Genomic DNA, 16,113 nt, shown 5'->3' with positions numbered 1-16,113 from the left:
AAAATATAAATTTGTACTAGTGCTCTCATAAAAAAACTTTTGTCATTGGCTATTAAGGAAGGATCGTCCCTGTTAGCAAAATATTGAATATATTTCCTCTGTCCCTCTAGGGGTACATCTACATAAAAGAGTTGGGCTTGTGGGGCTTGTGTTATGGTGCTAAAAAGAGCTGTGTGCATGTTGCAGCTTGGTCTGGAGCTCAGATTCTGAAACCCCGCCCTTCCCTAGGTTTCCGAGCCTGAGCTCCAGCCCAAACCACTATGTTGACACAAAAAGAACAGGAGTACTTGTGGCACCTTAGAGACTAACAAATTTATTAGAGCATAAGCTTTCGTGGGCTACAACCCACTTCTTCGGATGCATATAGAGTGAAACATATATTGAGGAGATATATATACACACATACAGAGAGCATGAACAGGTGGGAGTTGTCTTACCAACTCTGAGAGGCCAATTAAGTAAGAGAAAAAAAAGAATCCTGCATCCGAAGAAGTGGGTTGTAGCCCACGAAAGCTTATGCTCTAATAAATTTGTTAGTCTCTAAGGTGCCACAAGTACTCCTGTTCTTTTTGCGAATACAGACTAACACGGCTGCTACTCTGAAACCTATGTTGACACAGTTATTTTTAGTACCGTACCACAAGCCTAAGTCTGCTAATCCAGGCTCTGGGATTCGCTGCCACTCACTCTGTAGACATAACCTAAAAGATTCTTCCAGTCCAATGAATTTCAAAGGACTGAAAAGAGATACTTTCATACTGTCTCTATTTCTAGCTTTCAAATGATAAAGCTTTACACTAGGCAACAGAGTCAGTCTCCCTTTCTCAATCTCTCCTACTGGAGCTGTTCCACTTTGTATAAATAATTCAACATTCTTTGGGCCACACTGAGACTGACTCTGTTGTCCAGTGGTTAGGTCACTCACCTGAAATCTGGGACACCTGGGATCCCTCCCTACACCAATGAATAATTATTTATACAAAGTGGAACAGCTCCAACAGGAGAGCTTGACAACAGAATAACCTATTGGTTATGGCCCTTCCCCAGGATGTAGGAGAAGTGGGGTCAACTCCCTTTTCTGGATGAGGCAGAGCATAGACTTGAATTGGTTCTCCCAGCGCTCTTGTTTCTTAGGTGAGTGCCCGAAGCACAAAACCTTCCCAACAAAAGTTATATTGAAACTGCCACTTTCACAGTGGTATGAGCATTAGCCTGCTAAACACAGTGTTATAAGTTCAATCCTTGAGGGGTCCACTTAGGGATCTGGGGCAAAAACAGTACTTGGTCCTGCTAGTGAAGGTAGGGGGCTGGACTCAATGACCTTTCAAGGTCCCTTCCAGTTCTAGGAGATAGGATATCTTTATTTATTCATTCGGGTTTGACTTTGATGATCAGCATTTTCTAATTGAAAAACTGTTTTGCTGAAAAAAACAAATCCAGCAATTGCTATTGCAACTGAGATCCGGCAAGCTGATGTGTCTCTTTTGGGGGGTTTGGTAAGTGTGCATATAACCAGTCAAACAGCAAATCAGTGGTCTGAGGCAGAAAGTTTTTAAAAGTGTGATTTTGTCCCTCCTGATGAATTAGCCTTATAAAATTACTTTTAATTTAAATTTTAAAATAGATTAATCTAAACTAGTAAATTGAACCATTCTACTTCAGAGAATAATAATGAAAAATACTGATTGGGAAACCTCAACATTTTGGTAAATTAAAAACTGTTCCCTTAATATTTGAATTTATACTATATTTACTGTATTTGTTTGATTAATCATTTGCCAATACATGATAGTGTGTGACCAAGAAATTATGTTCTTTGTATCAGTAACAGTTTGATGTGTCCGTTGGGTCAGCAAATCAGTTCGCACTATAAGGAAATGGAATATAGGACCTCAAAAGGTTCAAGTTCTTGAGTGAGTCAAGTAAACATCTAGAAGTACAGAGAACTATCTGAAATGCCATACTTAAGGTTCAGACCCAGATTGCATAAACTAAAAATATTGCTATATTGTGTTGAAAAATGAGTTGATTTAAATAAATATATTCATGTTCAACATTACAGAAAATCTCCCATAACTAATAAGAGACAGGTCCTCCAAGCCTCCTGCTTAAGTGCTTTGTTGAATAGGGGCTTTATTTCTGGATTTTCTTTCTACCTCTCCATACTACTCCTTTCCAGACAATGTCTCCTGTTGTGATTATTATTCATGAATCAAAAACTTGCAACAGCAAGTCTTTAACTATTCAAACAATTTATATCCAAAATAAACTTTCATATTTTAGGTATAAAAATATAACGAGTTTATTATCCACTTGGTGGTGGCAATGATTATGTTGTTTTTTTAACTCTCAGAGCTGTGACACTTAAAAAGAGAACCAAAATTACAAACGCAGTTGCTTGATAAAAAGCTTTCTTTTCTTCATCATTTCAGCTAGAACTATACCAAGGATTTCTATTTTAAATGAATCATATGTAAGTAGAGTTTTGCAAACAATTTCTGAGAAGCAATAATGCCTTTATAGGGCAAAATGGTGTATCTTTGCCCTTTGTTAAACTTAAATACAGTATGCTCATTACAATATTATGTTTGCATACAATTATTTGCAAAAGGAAAAGTAGCAGTTTCGTACAGCTCCATTTAGAAAGTTCTCATTTATGGGGGTTTTCCTAAATGATAAATTATCTCAGAAGATTTAAAAGTTCCGTCCTTAAGAATCTGAAACCACAAAGTGCTGAGCACCTTTCACTGACTTCAGTGGGTGCTGGGGTGCTCAGCACTCAGTATGCAGAAAACTCCTGCTGAAATTAATGGGAATTCCATGCACAGGGAGTGAAATTCACCCTTTGCAAAGGACTAGCAAAAGTCGTATCACCACTTAAATTACATCTAAGCTCTCAAAATGAGCCTTGTGCTAGCTCTCGGCACAGAGATGAATTTCTACCAGAGTGTTTGTAGGATAAGGACCCCATAATATAAATTAATAACAATCATAGACTTAGAATGTTATGAAAAATCAGTAAAACGTCAGATGTTCTCAGTCAGATTCTAATTTCAGGATGCATTATAACTGAGCTTTTGGTGTCAGCATTAAGAGGCAAACACAGTAAGAAATACCGTGTATTATATTTGTTAGAAGCTGGGCTTGCTGCAAGCGGGCTATGCAAGATCCTGACTCTACTGTAGCTCTTGTGCCCCCATACTGCAGTGAGCAATAGTTGGTGGGTTTATTTAGTATCTGATCAGCTATCCCTGCCTTGATTTCCTCCAACCCATCTGCATAGAGACATGTGTGGAGCCCCTGCAGAGCTGGGATTCACAGCACATAATGAACGGGGACCGCATGCACCAGGGCACCCTAAATCCTGCCTCCGCCATGCATGGCAAAATGGCACCATTTCCACTGCACGTGAGGCCCTTTGTAGCCACAATGAAAGGATCAGGATTTGCTCCTAAATGTATCAGAATTTTTTATTCTATTACTTTAAAAGAAAAATTCAGCGACGATTTATAAGAATAAATTGGACTGATGGAAGCTCTACTGAAATTACCACTTTCTGCAGTTTGAAAGAGAAAAGGATCACTAAATACTCCAATGCCAGCACTGTTCTCAGCAGCAACCTACAATAAACCGAAACAGTCACATTAGAGAATTCACATAATATATGTGCCAATAGTCATGCATATATATGGTATAAGCTGTACATATTGAATTACAATTATACAAATGAATTTTCCTTTTTTCAGCTGCAGTTGTTTAATTTACACTAAACTTTTAATGGATAAATATTAAATACAATAATTCTCAACCAATGACATTCACTCAAAAAAGGCTCTTTACACGTTCATGTACATTTTCTCTTTAGAAGCATATGGATCTCCCAGCAATTCTCATGCAACAGCATGGACTCACCATCTGAATGGCTGACAAGACTGCAACTTTATTATAACAAATATGAAAAATCTCTAACCCAGCTGACAAAATTCCTGGCAGCAGTAAATGAAGAAGGCTCAGTTTGCCCATAACACCTACTTCTGTTGGGGAACGCCACCTGGTCTTCCCACAACAAATCCCAAGCCAAAAGTTCAGAATTAACAGGTGTTAAGTGCCCTCAACTCATACTGAAGTAAACAGGAATTTAGGGCAATCAACACCACTTAGCACTTACCAAGCTCAGGCCCCATGAACGCTGATTCTACACAGGTTACCAATACCCCAGTAATAGCACCTATCCTCACTTGGCAAGAATTCTACTCCTCTCTCTTTAACTATGCAGAGAGAAGACAATCATGCCTTCTTCCCCCATTCCTTTTCCCCCTCCTTAGTTTGGAAGGAAAAGGAGAAAAGGACACCCTCCCTCCAATTCCTCAACTTCAGAAGCGTCAGGATAGCAGGCCCCCCTCCTCGGTTGGTGAGAGCATGGCAGAGTGAGTGTCTGGGATGTCTGAAAGACAAAAGCATGGGGAGAAGTGAGAGTGATGCAGAGTATGCATGCCTGATTGTGAGGGATGATAGTATAGCAGGGTACCTCTCCTTGGAGGTGTGGTGAGCTGAGATCATGGCACAGTTTGGGGAATAAGCATCATAACTGACAGAGTGTCTTTTATGTACGGGGCTTAAGTGGTGCATTGACTTTGTGTTGGTCCTCTGCACAAGGGTCAGTTTCACCTACAGAGAACAAAGAACAAGAGAGTTTGATAAAAATAAAGACTTATTGTCTGGATTTAAGAGAATTAATGAATAGGGCAACTTAACATCTCCTAAAATCTTCACAGCAGTGGTGAGCGTGGCAAACTGTGTGAAAGGAGAAATGGAGGTAGAGAGCACTTTAGTGAGGGCCAGAGTATTTGTGTGTATGCATACATGGTGACAATACTGCAGATTGTGTCCCTTTGTGTGGCGGAGGATAATGCATGACAGTCTTTATAAGGGTGCTAAGAGGATGCCCGCGAAAGTGCAGGGGGTCAGAATGGTAAAGTCTGTGGAAGAAGCATCCAGGATAGAGAGGAAAAAAATTCTATAGACTTGTCATGAGTAAACAGGCTTGTGAGGAACGTCAGAAAAATGTGAATGAGCTAGGCAAAGCTATGGCAAAGAAATGGAAGAGAGTAAATGTGCAGTAGTGCACAGTGGAGAGGACCATTCGAACAGCTCTTATACATTGATGGGTTCTAGATTAACTGTAACAACTCAGGAAAATTATCTAGGCATCATTCTGGATAGCTGGGTGGGTGGGCAGACAATAGGCTATATTAAGACAGGGAAAGAGAACAGTACTGAACATATAATGATGTTATATAAATGGATGGTATGTACTCACCTTAAATACCCCCAGCCCAGGTCCGAGGCGTCCGACACTAGATCTAGTGAGGGAGGGGGCTCTCAGAAGGGAATATCCTGAAGCATGTTGCTCGGGAGGGACCACCACTGGAGGTCTGCCACCACCCTGAGGAGCACTGTGACCACCTTGTCCAGGCCGTCCCTGGCCTGGGAATACCGGGAGGCCAGCCAGAGCTGAAGGGGCCGCATCCGAAGCCTGGCATGTCTCACCAAATAGGTGCAAGCTGCCGTGTGGCTTAGGATTTGGAGGCAAACCCACGCCGTGGTTACCGGAAAGTCCATGACCGAGGCAATGAGAGCTTTGAGCATCTCGAATCTGTCCCGTGGGAGGGAGGCCGTGGCCACCCGGGAATCTAACAGCGCCCCTATAAAGCTTATGCACTGAACTGGAATTAACGTGGATTTCTCCTCGTTTACCAGTAGGCCTAGAGCTCCGCAGGTGTCTAGCAGGAAGCTCGTCTGCTGTTGCACCAGAGCACGAGACCGGCCCTTGAGCAGCCAGTCATCGAGGTAGGGGAAGATCTGCAGCCCTTTCCTCCTGAGGTGGGCTGCCACCACCGCCATACATTTTGTAAATACCCTGGGGGCAGTAGAAAGGCCAAAGGGGAGGACCGTAAATTGGAAATGGTCCTGACCCACCAGGAAACGGAGGAAGCGCCTGTGACCCTCGAAAATGTGGATGTGAAAGTACGCATCCTGGAGGTCCAGCGCCGTAAACCAATCCCCCTGGTCTAGGGATGGAATAATAGAGGCCAGGGATACCATGCGGAATTTGCAACGCATCAGAAACTGGTTGAGATTCCGCAGGTCGAGGATGGGCCGAAGCCCGCCCTTCGCCTTGGGGATGAGGAAATACCTGGAGTAAAAGCCCCTGCCCTGGTATTCCCGTGGTACCCTTTCCACCGCTCCCAGAGAGAGGAGGCGCTCTACCTCCTGACTGAGGAGGAGGGCATGCTCCGGGGCCCCGGCCGGTTGCCCGGACGGGGGACAGTTGGGAGGGGTTGAAACAAACTGCAGCCTGTACCCTTGGGAGATGGTGCTGAGGACCCATTGATCCGACGTTATATGGGACCATTGCAGTCGGAAGTCCAATAAATGGTTTAGAAAAGGTAACTTTATTAACTGGGTGGGGGGGTACACTGGCAACAGGCTCGGTGACCCCCCTCAACGAGTCAAAAACGCCGTTTTCCTGGCCATTTGGCCTTAGAGGCCCCAGGCCGTAGGGCCGAGCGGGATTGGCGTTGGGACCGACGCCTTTGATCCCTCTACCGCTTAGGTGGCAGTTCAAATCTGCCCCTAGGTTGCGGAGCAGAGGGTTGAGGCCTGGGCTGGTCCTTAGCAGGTGGGACGTACAGGCCTAGCGTCTGCAGGGTGGTGCGGGAGTCCTTCATCCCGTGCAGACGGGTGTCTGTCTGGTCCGCGAAAAGGGCCTTGCCATCAAACGGCAGGTCCTGCATTATGGACTGGGATTCTGACAACAGCCCCGAAAGTGAGAGCCACAACGCCCGTCGCATGGAGACCACGGAAGCCATCGAACAAGCAGCTGTGTCCACTGCATCCGAAGCCTCCTGGAGAGCAGCTTTGGCGGCAGTCGCACCCTCCTCAATCAGCGCCCGGAATTCCTTCGCATCCTTGTCAGGAATGAGGGGCTCAAACTTGGGGAGGGATCCCCAGATATTAAACTTGTAACGGATCAGAAGTGCCTGGTGGTTGGCCACTCTGAGCTGGAAACTCGCTGACAAATAAACCTTTTTTCCAAAGGTATCAAGTCTACGAGCATCCTTGTCCTTTGGCGTGGGCGCGTGCTGGCCATTCCGCTCTTGGTGGTGGACCGACTCTACCACCAGGGAGTTTGGAGCTGGGTGGGTGTAAAGGTACTCGAGACCCCTCGCGGGGACGAAGTACTTCCTCTCGGCCTTCTTGGAAATAGGAGCAAGAGAGGCCGGGGTCTGCAAAAGGCCCGTGGTGATACTGGCGACTCCCTGGTGGAAAGGGAGCGCCACATGCCCCGGTACCGAGGAGGCGAGGATATTGAAGAGGGTATCGGAGGGCTCAGATTTGTACTTAGATTTCCAGAAAGCCTTTGACAAGTTCCCTCACCAAAGGCTCTTATGTAAATTAAGCTGCCATGGGATAAAAGGGAAGGTCCTTTCATGGATTGAGAACTGGTTAAAAGACAGGGAACAAAGGGTAGGAATTAATGGTAAATTCTCAGAATGGAGAGGGGTAACTAGTGGTGTTCCCCAAGGGTCAGTCCTCGGACCGATCCTATTCAACTTATTCATAAATGATCTGGAGAAAGGGGTAAACAGTGAGGTGGCAAAGTTTGCAGATGATACTAAACTGCTAAAGATAGTTAAGAACAAAGCAGACTGTGAAGAACTTCAAAAAGATCTCACAAAACTAAGTGATTGGGCAACAAAATGGCAAATGAAATTGAATGTGGATAAATGTAAAGTAATGCACATTGGAAAAAATAACCCCAACTATACATACAATATGATGGGGGCTAATTTAGCTACAACAAGTCAGGAAAAAGATCTTGGAGTCATCATGGATAGTTCTCTGAAGATGTCCACACAGTGTGCAGAGGTGGTCAAAAAAGCAAACAGGATGTTAGGGATCATTAAAAAGGGGCTAGAGAATAAGACTGAGAATATATTATTGCCCTTATATAAATCGATGGTACGCCCACATCTTGAATACTGCGTACAGATGTGGTCTCCTCATCTCAAAAAAGATATACTGGCACTAGAAAAGGTTCAGAAAAGGGCAACTAAAATGATTAGGGGTTTGGAACAAGTCCCATATGAGGGGAGATTAAAGAGGCTAGGACTCTTCAGCTTGGAAAAGAGGAGACTAAGGGGGGATAAGATAGAGGTATATAAAATCATGAGTGATGTGGAGAAAATGGATAAGGAAAAGTTATTTACTTATTCCCATAATACAAGAACTAGGGGTCATCAAATGAAATTAATAGGCAGCAGGTTTAAAACAAATAAAAGGAAGTTCTTCTTCACGCAGCGCACAGTCAACTTGTGGAACTCCTTACCTGAGGAGGTTGTGAAGGCTAGGACTATAACAGAGTTTAAAAGAGAACTGGATAAATTCATGGTGGTTAAGTCCATTAACGGCTATTAGCCAGGATGGGTAAGGAATGGTGTCCCTAGCCTCTGTCTGTCAGAGGGTGGAGATGGATGGCAGGAGAGAGATCACTTGATCATTGCCTGTTAGGTTCTCTCCCTCTGGGGCACCTGGCATTGGCCACTGTCGGTAGACAGGATACTGGGCTAGATGGACCTTTGGTCTGACCCGGTACGGCCTTTCTTATGTTCTTATGTTCCTCCATCTCCTCGGCCCGGAGCTCAAAGTTGGCTGCCACCCACCGAAGCAGCTCTTGATGTGCTTTAAAGTCCTCTTGGGAAGAGGGAGGCGGCACCGCAACTGAATCGCCCTGTGCCAAAGACATGGATGGTGCAGTGCCTTGGGCGGCCAACGGCACCGTGGGCTCCACGTCCGGGTTCAGTGCCGGAGTCGGTGCTGGGGGTTCGGCGCCCACGGCCTGATCCCGGTACTGGGGAGGTGACGCGGGTCGGCCCTGAGAGGCTCCCGCCATGGAGCGAGGTCCTGGCTGCGCAGGTGCCTGAGGTCACGGTGCCCACTGGCACCGTTGTCCCTGCCAGGAACAGCCTAGAACTGAGGCGCATCAGGCGGCAGGACTGGTTGTTCTTGCGGCGCAGTGCGGTCCAGGGAGAGACGGCTGTGTACCAAAGCCGAAGTCCTGGAAGAGCGCACGGTGCCGTGGGAACGACTGGAGCGGTCTCTATTGTGACGGCTCCTGCCCCGAGACTTCGACCTGGACGATGTTGACAGGTAGATGTCCGAGGAACTGTCTCTGGACTCCCTTCGGCGCCTGTGGCCATGGTGCTGCAGTGCCGGGGACTCTCGGGACGCGCTCCGGGCATGGCCTCTGCGATGGTGGACGCTTGAGTACGAGCGCTGGTGCCGACGGCATCGAGACCTGTTCCTCTCAGAGCGGCTGGAAGAGGAACGGCACCGTCTCTTCTTACCTCTGCGACGGCGTCCAAGAGCGGAGGAGTGGGAACCGCTTGTCGAAGAGCCGGGACGCGGAGTCGACGTGCATCTCAGGGCTCTGCTCAGCACCTCGACCTGGGACGGTGCCTCGACCTCCGACACCTCCGGGGAGGGCTGATGGGCGCCCAAAGGCGGCTTCCCATGGGATCGGGGGCCCGACTGAGGCGGCGCTCCCGGCAACGGAAGCGCTAAGATGTCACGCGCGGCCTGAGCTGCCTCTGGCGTCGAAGGCATGCGTACCTCCGGCGAGGCTCACACGGACGGGACTGGACTACTCCGCTCAGCCCGAGTTGGAGGTCTCTGTCCCGACAGAGATCGCTGGCTGCCCAACTCGGGTCTGGCCTCACCCTTGTCCTTCTCTCGGTGCTGCTGAGACTTCCCTGGCTTCTTAGCTGGGGAGCGGTGCCGGGATGTCGACGGCGCCTCGCTGCGCACCGAGGACACGGTATCGGGTGCCGATTCGGAATGGTGCACTGAAGGTGCTTCGCCATGAGCCAAAGACGCGGAGCCCGGCGCAGTGTCGGCTCGACGCGCCGGTGCCGGGGCCAATGCCGACTCCATTCTTCGTCTGGGGCTTGAAGGAGCGGCAGATCTTGCACTTGTCACTAACGTGAGACTCGCCCAGACAGCGAAGACACTGATTGTGTGGATCGCTTCTGGGCATGGAGTTGCGACAGGAGTCGCACGACTTGAAGCCTGGGCCACAGGGCATGTCCCGAGTCAGGCACTCGCGAAAGAAAGTTCAGTAAGGAAAGAGATCAGTGAAACTGGATACCACTAAGCTAGAAACGCTACGGCTAAGCTAAGCTGGAGCAAGTTCCGACTACCTTCACTGGTGGCAAGAAGGAACTGAGGGTGTGGGGAGCACACAGCCCCCTTTATGGCGCGATATGTTGGCGCCACTCCAGGGGTCGCAGCATTGCTCCCCCTCTACGGATACTGCTAAGGGAAAAACTTCCGGGACCGGTGCACGTGGCGAGCACGCACACCTATAGTGGAATACACATGAGCAATCACTCAAAGAACAACATATAAATAACTAGAGAAATACACCAATCAGCATTGATCTGATTTGCTATAACAATTGTATGACCCTGTGCCTCCTAATTTATTTGTCTAGTAGATATTAATTTGACTTCCATTGCCAAAAAAGTTTTCTTTTACAGGTAAAAAAAAAAGAAAAAAGAAAATGAAGACCCAACCTATTGAAAAAGAAAGGAAAACATAAATACAGCTGCGTAACATAGCAGCAATTCAGTTAAACTGTGCCCACACTGCAGTAACAAAGAGAAATTCAGTAAGGAGACAAAACCATGTACAACGAAATCATAAAATAATTTACACACAGGTGACTTGAGAACTTGCTTGTAAATGACATGACAGACCCTACTATGAATCAAATCACCTGAATCACGCCATATCACTTAAGCATCTAGTTGTCCACATAAGTGAGGAAGTGGAAATTCCCCCACATGGTTGGCCCGTTAATTTGTAAGGCTGCCAGTGGGTCAGTCATTCAGAAGACCCATCAGGAACCAGTCAAAAATCTAATGGCCTTTAGAAAGGGTGTGACCATCAACTAGTCACTGCCATTTTACCAGAGTATGGAAAAAGGGTCAGTCTTGTGGGCCCCACTACACAGTTGCAGTTGGAGACCCACAGCTCACTTTAATGAGTAACATGCAAGTATAATGAATCAAATGCTGTTATCAGATGAACATCTAGGGAACTCACAATGTCAATGGGAACTGCCCACATGCATAAGAGGGCAAAATTTGACCCACAGAGTAGACCAGCGTTTCTCAATCTGTGGGTCAGGACCCAAAATTGGGTCACCAGAATGTTTCAAAGGGTTGTGTGGCAGGTCCTGTGGCTCGTGTCCCACGGGGCTGGCTGGGTTCACCTCCCTACTCCAGGCACTGCAACCTCTGGTCCCAGCACCACTCAGGTATAGCCCAGCCGTCACGATGATGGGAGTACGGGAAGGCCAAATTTGAGTGAGTGGCACTGCAACCCCATGAGCCAGGTCACAAGTCCAATCACACAAATCTGGTCCAGTCAGGGGGGCAGGGCCAAACCTGCATAGCACTGCAAACCCGGAAGTTGCAACGCCCAGAGCAAAGAGCCAAGCCCAGCCAGCCCCACAGCACAAGAGCTGCAGGAACCACCACTGTGGGGTGAATGCGGGCAGGACCCAAGCCCCCTAGGGGGGGAAGGATCTGACCAAAATCACCCCAAAACCTCCACCCCCCAGACTATTTACTGGGTCACAACAAGCCATAAACATTTATAAATGGGTCCTGAGCCCCAAGAGGTTGAGAACCACTGAAGTAGAAGATAGGACCGTTAAAGCTCAGGGGGAAGAAAAAAATAGCATTTTGCAATTTTCCTAGGAAAGTTACATGTAGGAAGTAGGAAATGGAATGTGCAAGAATTTTAATAATTATAATGAATAGAACAGATTAAAATTATTATGCTATTTGGAATTTTATACTGAAACTCTACCCCTACCTGTTCAACTTTGTCAGGGCAGTTTTCCCTGGTTAGGGCCTAAGCAAATGGTATATTCTCTATTAATAGCTAAACTTTTGCTTTTCTATACCACACATATACTGACTTTTATCCATATGGTCATCAGTACCAAGATTCACAACAAGGAGCTTTCACACAATGCTAGGCATAATTAAATAAGCCATATTTCAATTTTTTACTGTATAATGTGCGAGTACAAATTCTGAAAGGAAATTTGTGCACTGTGTTACTCACAACCTGAAATTATAAGATTTTTATACAGCCCTTGGGCTGCGTGAAATTGCAGCACATGGAGGCATACAAGTCTAACTTCTTATTCTCTCAAAAAAGCATCCTCTCTAGGTCCTCACAAAAATGAGCATTTTCCTCTTGCCACAAATGTTGGCAAGGGAATTGTATATAATTTCAGGCCATTTCACGTCTAGTCATTCATTTTTCAGATGTTAAAGAAGATTTTTTGAAAACATATATCAAAATCAAAAGAATGCCTGATCTCAATATACTCAGCCCGCTTATACTGTACCTATGGAAATGCATTTGTTGATTATCAGCACAAATCCAGAAAGCAAGCACACAATTTTAACAACAAGGAAATAGAAGAGTAATGAAGTTAACTTCCATTTTGGAATATATCACAAAGTAAATCATTATGGCTGAAAGAAATTGGGGTAAAGTTTTCAAAAGAACCCAACTGACTTAGGAGCCTGAGTCCCAGTGAAATTCAGTGCCTAAGTCACTATTGAAAATGGGACTTCTCTCTGTCAGAGAAATTTTGACAGAGCCATATTCCATCAGGTCAGTTTTGCCAGAATATTGTTTTGAAAGACAACCGGAAAAAAATCAAGTGCCAACAATGTCACATTACAACATTTTCAGAAGGAAGCATTTCAATTTTTCATTTTGAAATATTTTATTTTGTATTATGTACATTCTATATTTATCATAATAAATTTTTAAAGTAAAAATGGAAAGTATATATTTTGATTTTTGTCAAAACAAAACATTTTCATCAACCCAAAACAATTTTTATTTTTAGTTTTCCTCTGTAGAGAATTCAGAAGTTTTGTGGGTTGTTCTGATTCAGAACAAAGCCAGATTTTTAAACCTCAAAATCCTTACAAAACAGAATTTCTGTCCTTCACACAGCTCTTCTCCCAAGTCACTTAGATACTTTTGAAAATTTACCTCTGAGTTACTGTTCCACATAATATGTTATGTCAAACAGGATGTTAAAAGAAGAAATCACATTTTAGTGCACTTTGAGATGATAATTATTTTAACGGTTGTTGTAATTAAAGAGAAGTACTGTGGTAAATAAAAAGAACTGGGCAGTGTGTTTTACTACACAACTTAACAAGTAATTAGTAGGCTGGTTAGGAGAGTACTATATGTGCCTAAAATAGTTTCATATTCTTTTACTTTAATCTCAGATATTGTATAATACACCCAGAATTCAAAGTACAAAAGCTATGTCATTAATATTGTTACCTTAATTTCATAAGTTGTTCCAGGGTTAAGATTGGTGAGAAGAACTTCCAAACTATCTGGTTTTGTTGTTACTTGGGTATAAGTTGTTTGCATCCATGGGCAGACCTCCTTATATTTAACAATATAAGATATAATCCTCCCATTTGGATGTGGTGGTACATTCCAAGAGAGCAGAATTCCTGCAGATCCTACTTTTTCACCGGCAAGGAACACCGGGGGTCCTGGATCTGCAAAAAGAACATTCTTCAACTAAATTATCAGATAACAATTCATATATCTTCACAGTTAATGCATACAAATAAAAGCATTTTTCAGCATAGACTTCTGAAGTGCCTAAAGACTAATGTGCTCGTAAATATGAAGCTTTTTTCTCCCTAGAACAGTATTTCAAAAGCTGATTAAATGCTTTTTTGGAACACTAGGAACATTCTTTTATAAGAATGTAAAAAATGGAATGCTCAAAATCTTCACAGACAAAATAGAGTTTGATGCCAGATATTTTGCCAGTTTTAAGAGATATTTTTATAGCTTGCTCAGTTTCAGGATTCTTCACCTAAAACTACATAGAAATCTGTGCCACTGTTTTAGGAAAAGTGTTTGCTACTAGTATACTTTTTTAAAGAAATCATATCAAATGAAGATGTCTATATGTATAGTTTGAAATGTGTAAAATACATAATATACAAATAAGAGCAAATACTTCCATAACTATCCATTAGGATTAATAAAACTTTCAATCACAACCAGATTCTCCTTAAAAACAATTTTTAGAGGAACTTCAATTTTCTTCTAGCCTACTCAGCAGATATACATGATGATTGTTTAAAGACAACAAATAACTGTCTAATATTTTCATGCAAAAATAGCACTACCGGGTTCAAACTCATTACTGACTGTAACCTATAAAGAAATATTGTACCTATTTTAAGCAGCAAATCAAGCAATTATTTACCAGGAATGGGCAAAATGTGATACGTCATAATTAACTCATAATTAACTCACAGGTTACATTAGTTGTCACTGTTCTACTGACTGGTGAACTGTATGCTGAAGAAGAAACTGAAGAAACTGTCACATTATATGTTGTTCCAGGAGTAACGCTAGAAAAATCAGCCTAAAATATCAAATTAATCCATATAAGTCTTTTGCCAAGATAAGTACAAACAGATAATACAATTTTAAACATGATATAAGGTGACATGACATAATACACATTACAGCAATAAAAACACTACATCACATATGTTTGCTGCAATATAGCATTTTGTAATTGTATTTAAGTTACCCACCATAAGGCTTGAATAACATACAATATTAAAAAACAACAAAATTAACAGTAAAAAAAAATTCTGTAAAAAAAAATTGTCTATCATAGGGTACCATCATGGTAATATTTAAGTGCATGTGAAGCATTAGAAAGTCCTGCTCTTCTGAGGGAAGAAATAAAAAAATATTATAAAGATCCCTGAAAAACTTTCAAGTTTCCAACATCTATCCATCTTATCTTTTGAAATAAACATCACACGCCTTAATAGTAAGTATTTATACAAAATACCTGTGTCTCTGCAGTTCCAATTAAAAACAAAAGCAAAAGAACCAGAAACGTCATTATTATTATAATATTTTTTCAGACAGTAGAATCAAAAAGTGCTCCTACTTCTTTTTGATGGCTTAACAGGGAAATGTTGCCTGCATTAATGATTTAAGGCTAGATCTTCTTGGCAAGTACACAATTAATGAGCCTGTATTACTCAATAGCTCTGCCCTTCCTTTGTTAAACTATTCATGAACTCTTGGATGACTGGCTGTAGGTTTATAGTAGATGTAAAAAAAAAGTATTATAACCGTTGTTAAGGTAACAAACCACAGATGTTGAAATTTCCTCTCACAAATTTGGCATTAGTACTTTTGTATTCTAATCTATGTTAAAAAGCTAAAAGAAGTAAGCTTCATGGTTGGTCAGTTCTGCAAAGAATTTTCCCATCAGCACATTGCATAAACAAAAGTTGGCCATCCAAGTACTACAATAAAAACACATACCCGATACTTCCCACCTCCAAGATCTAGGATAGTAATAAAGCCATGACCAGGAATAAGATCCACATGAAACCTTTCCACACGTCCATAAGGTAGTCTCCAATTCAGTGAGAAGGAATGTGACGAAACATTGAAGGCTTTAAGACCCTCTGGCTTTGCAGGTTCTGAAAGTGAATTACAAATTAAGAACAGATTAACCCAAACAAGGCTATATGTGAAGGTAATTTCAACAAAAGTATATTACTGGTTACAACAGATAATAAAGATTATCCGTCCCTGTCATTGGAGGTTTTTAAGACAAACATCTGTCAAGGATGGTCTAGATACACTTGGTCCTGCCTCAGCACAGGGGGCTGGACTAGATGATCTATGGAGGTCCCTTTCAGCCCTATATTTCTCTGATTCTATAAAGATGTCCATCTAGAGTTATATCTGGTTTACTCACTACATAAGGGCCTGATCCTGCCCCCACTGCAGTCAATGGCAGAACACCTGCTGAATTCAGTGAGAGCATGATTAGGGTCTATCATTTTATTAAAATCATTAAAGAACTCAAAGGGCCCAATCCTACAGTACTCACTCAAGCAAAACTCTCATTGACTTTAGTGGGATATGGCCCAA

General features: G+C 43.5%; 1 protein-coding gene across 1 annotated transcript in view; it reads right to left on the bottom strand.

Annotated features, from left to right (window-relative positions):
- PTPRQ (protein tyrosine phosphatase receptor type Q) overlaps positions 1–15,064 on the bottom strand; it is a 160,971-nt gene extending 145,907 nt beyond the window's left edge. The window contains exons 1-4 of the mRNA XM_026648947.2: positions 15,011–15,064; positions 14,458–14,569; positions 13,456–13,682; positions 3,551–3,620 (exon numbers count right to left, since the gene is read on the bottom strand). Coding sequence (XP_026504732.1) covers positions 3,551–3,620; positions 13,456–13,682; positions 14,458–14,569; positions 15,011–15,064 — 463 coding nt within the window. The remainder of the gene's footprint in view (positions 1–3,550; positions 3,621–13,455; positions 13,683–14,457; positions 14,570–15,010) is intronic.
- Between the last annotated feature and the right edge of the window lie 1,049 nt (positions 15,065–16,113).

Source organism: Terrapene carolina, unplaced genomic scaffold (assembly GCF_002925995.2).
Source record: "Terrapene carolina triunguis isolate 2854851 unplaced genomic scaffold, T_m_triunguis-2.0 Scaffold68, whole genome shotgun sequence".
Classification (NCBI taxonomy): Eukaryota; Metazoa; Chordata; order Testudines; family Emydidae; genus Terrapene; species Terrapene triunguis.
The sequence above is the reverse complement of the archived record's forward strand: the minus strand, read 5'-3'. Positions and strand labels throughout refer to the sequence as shown.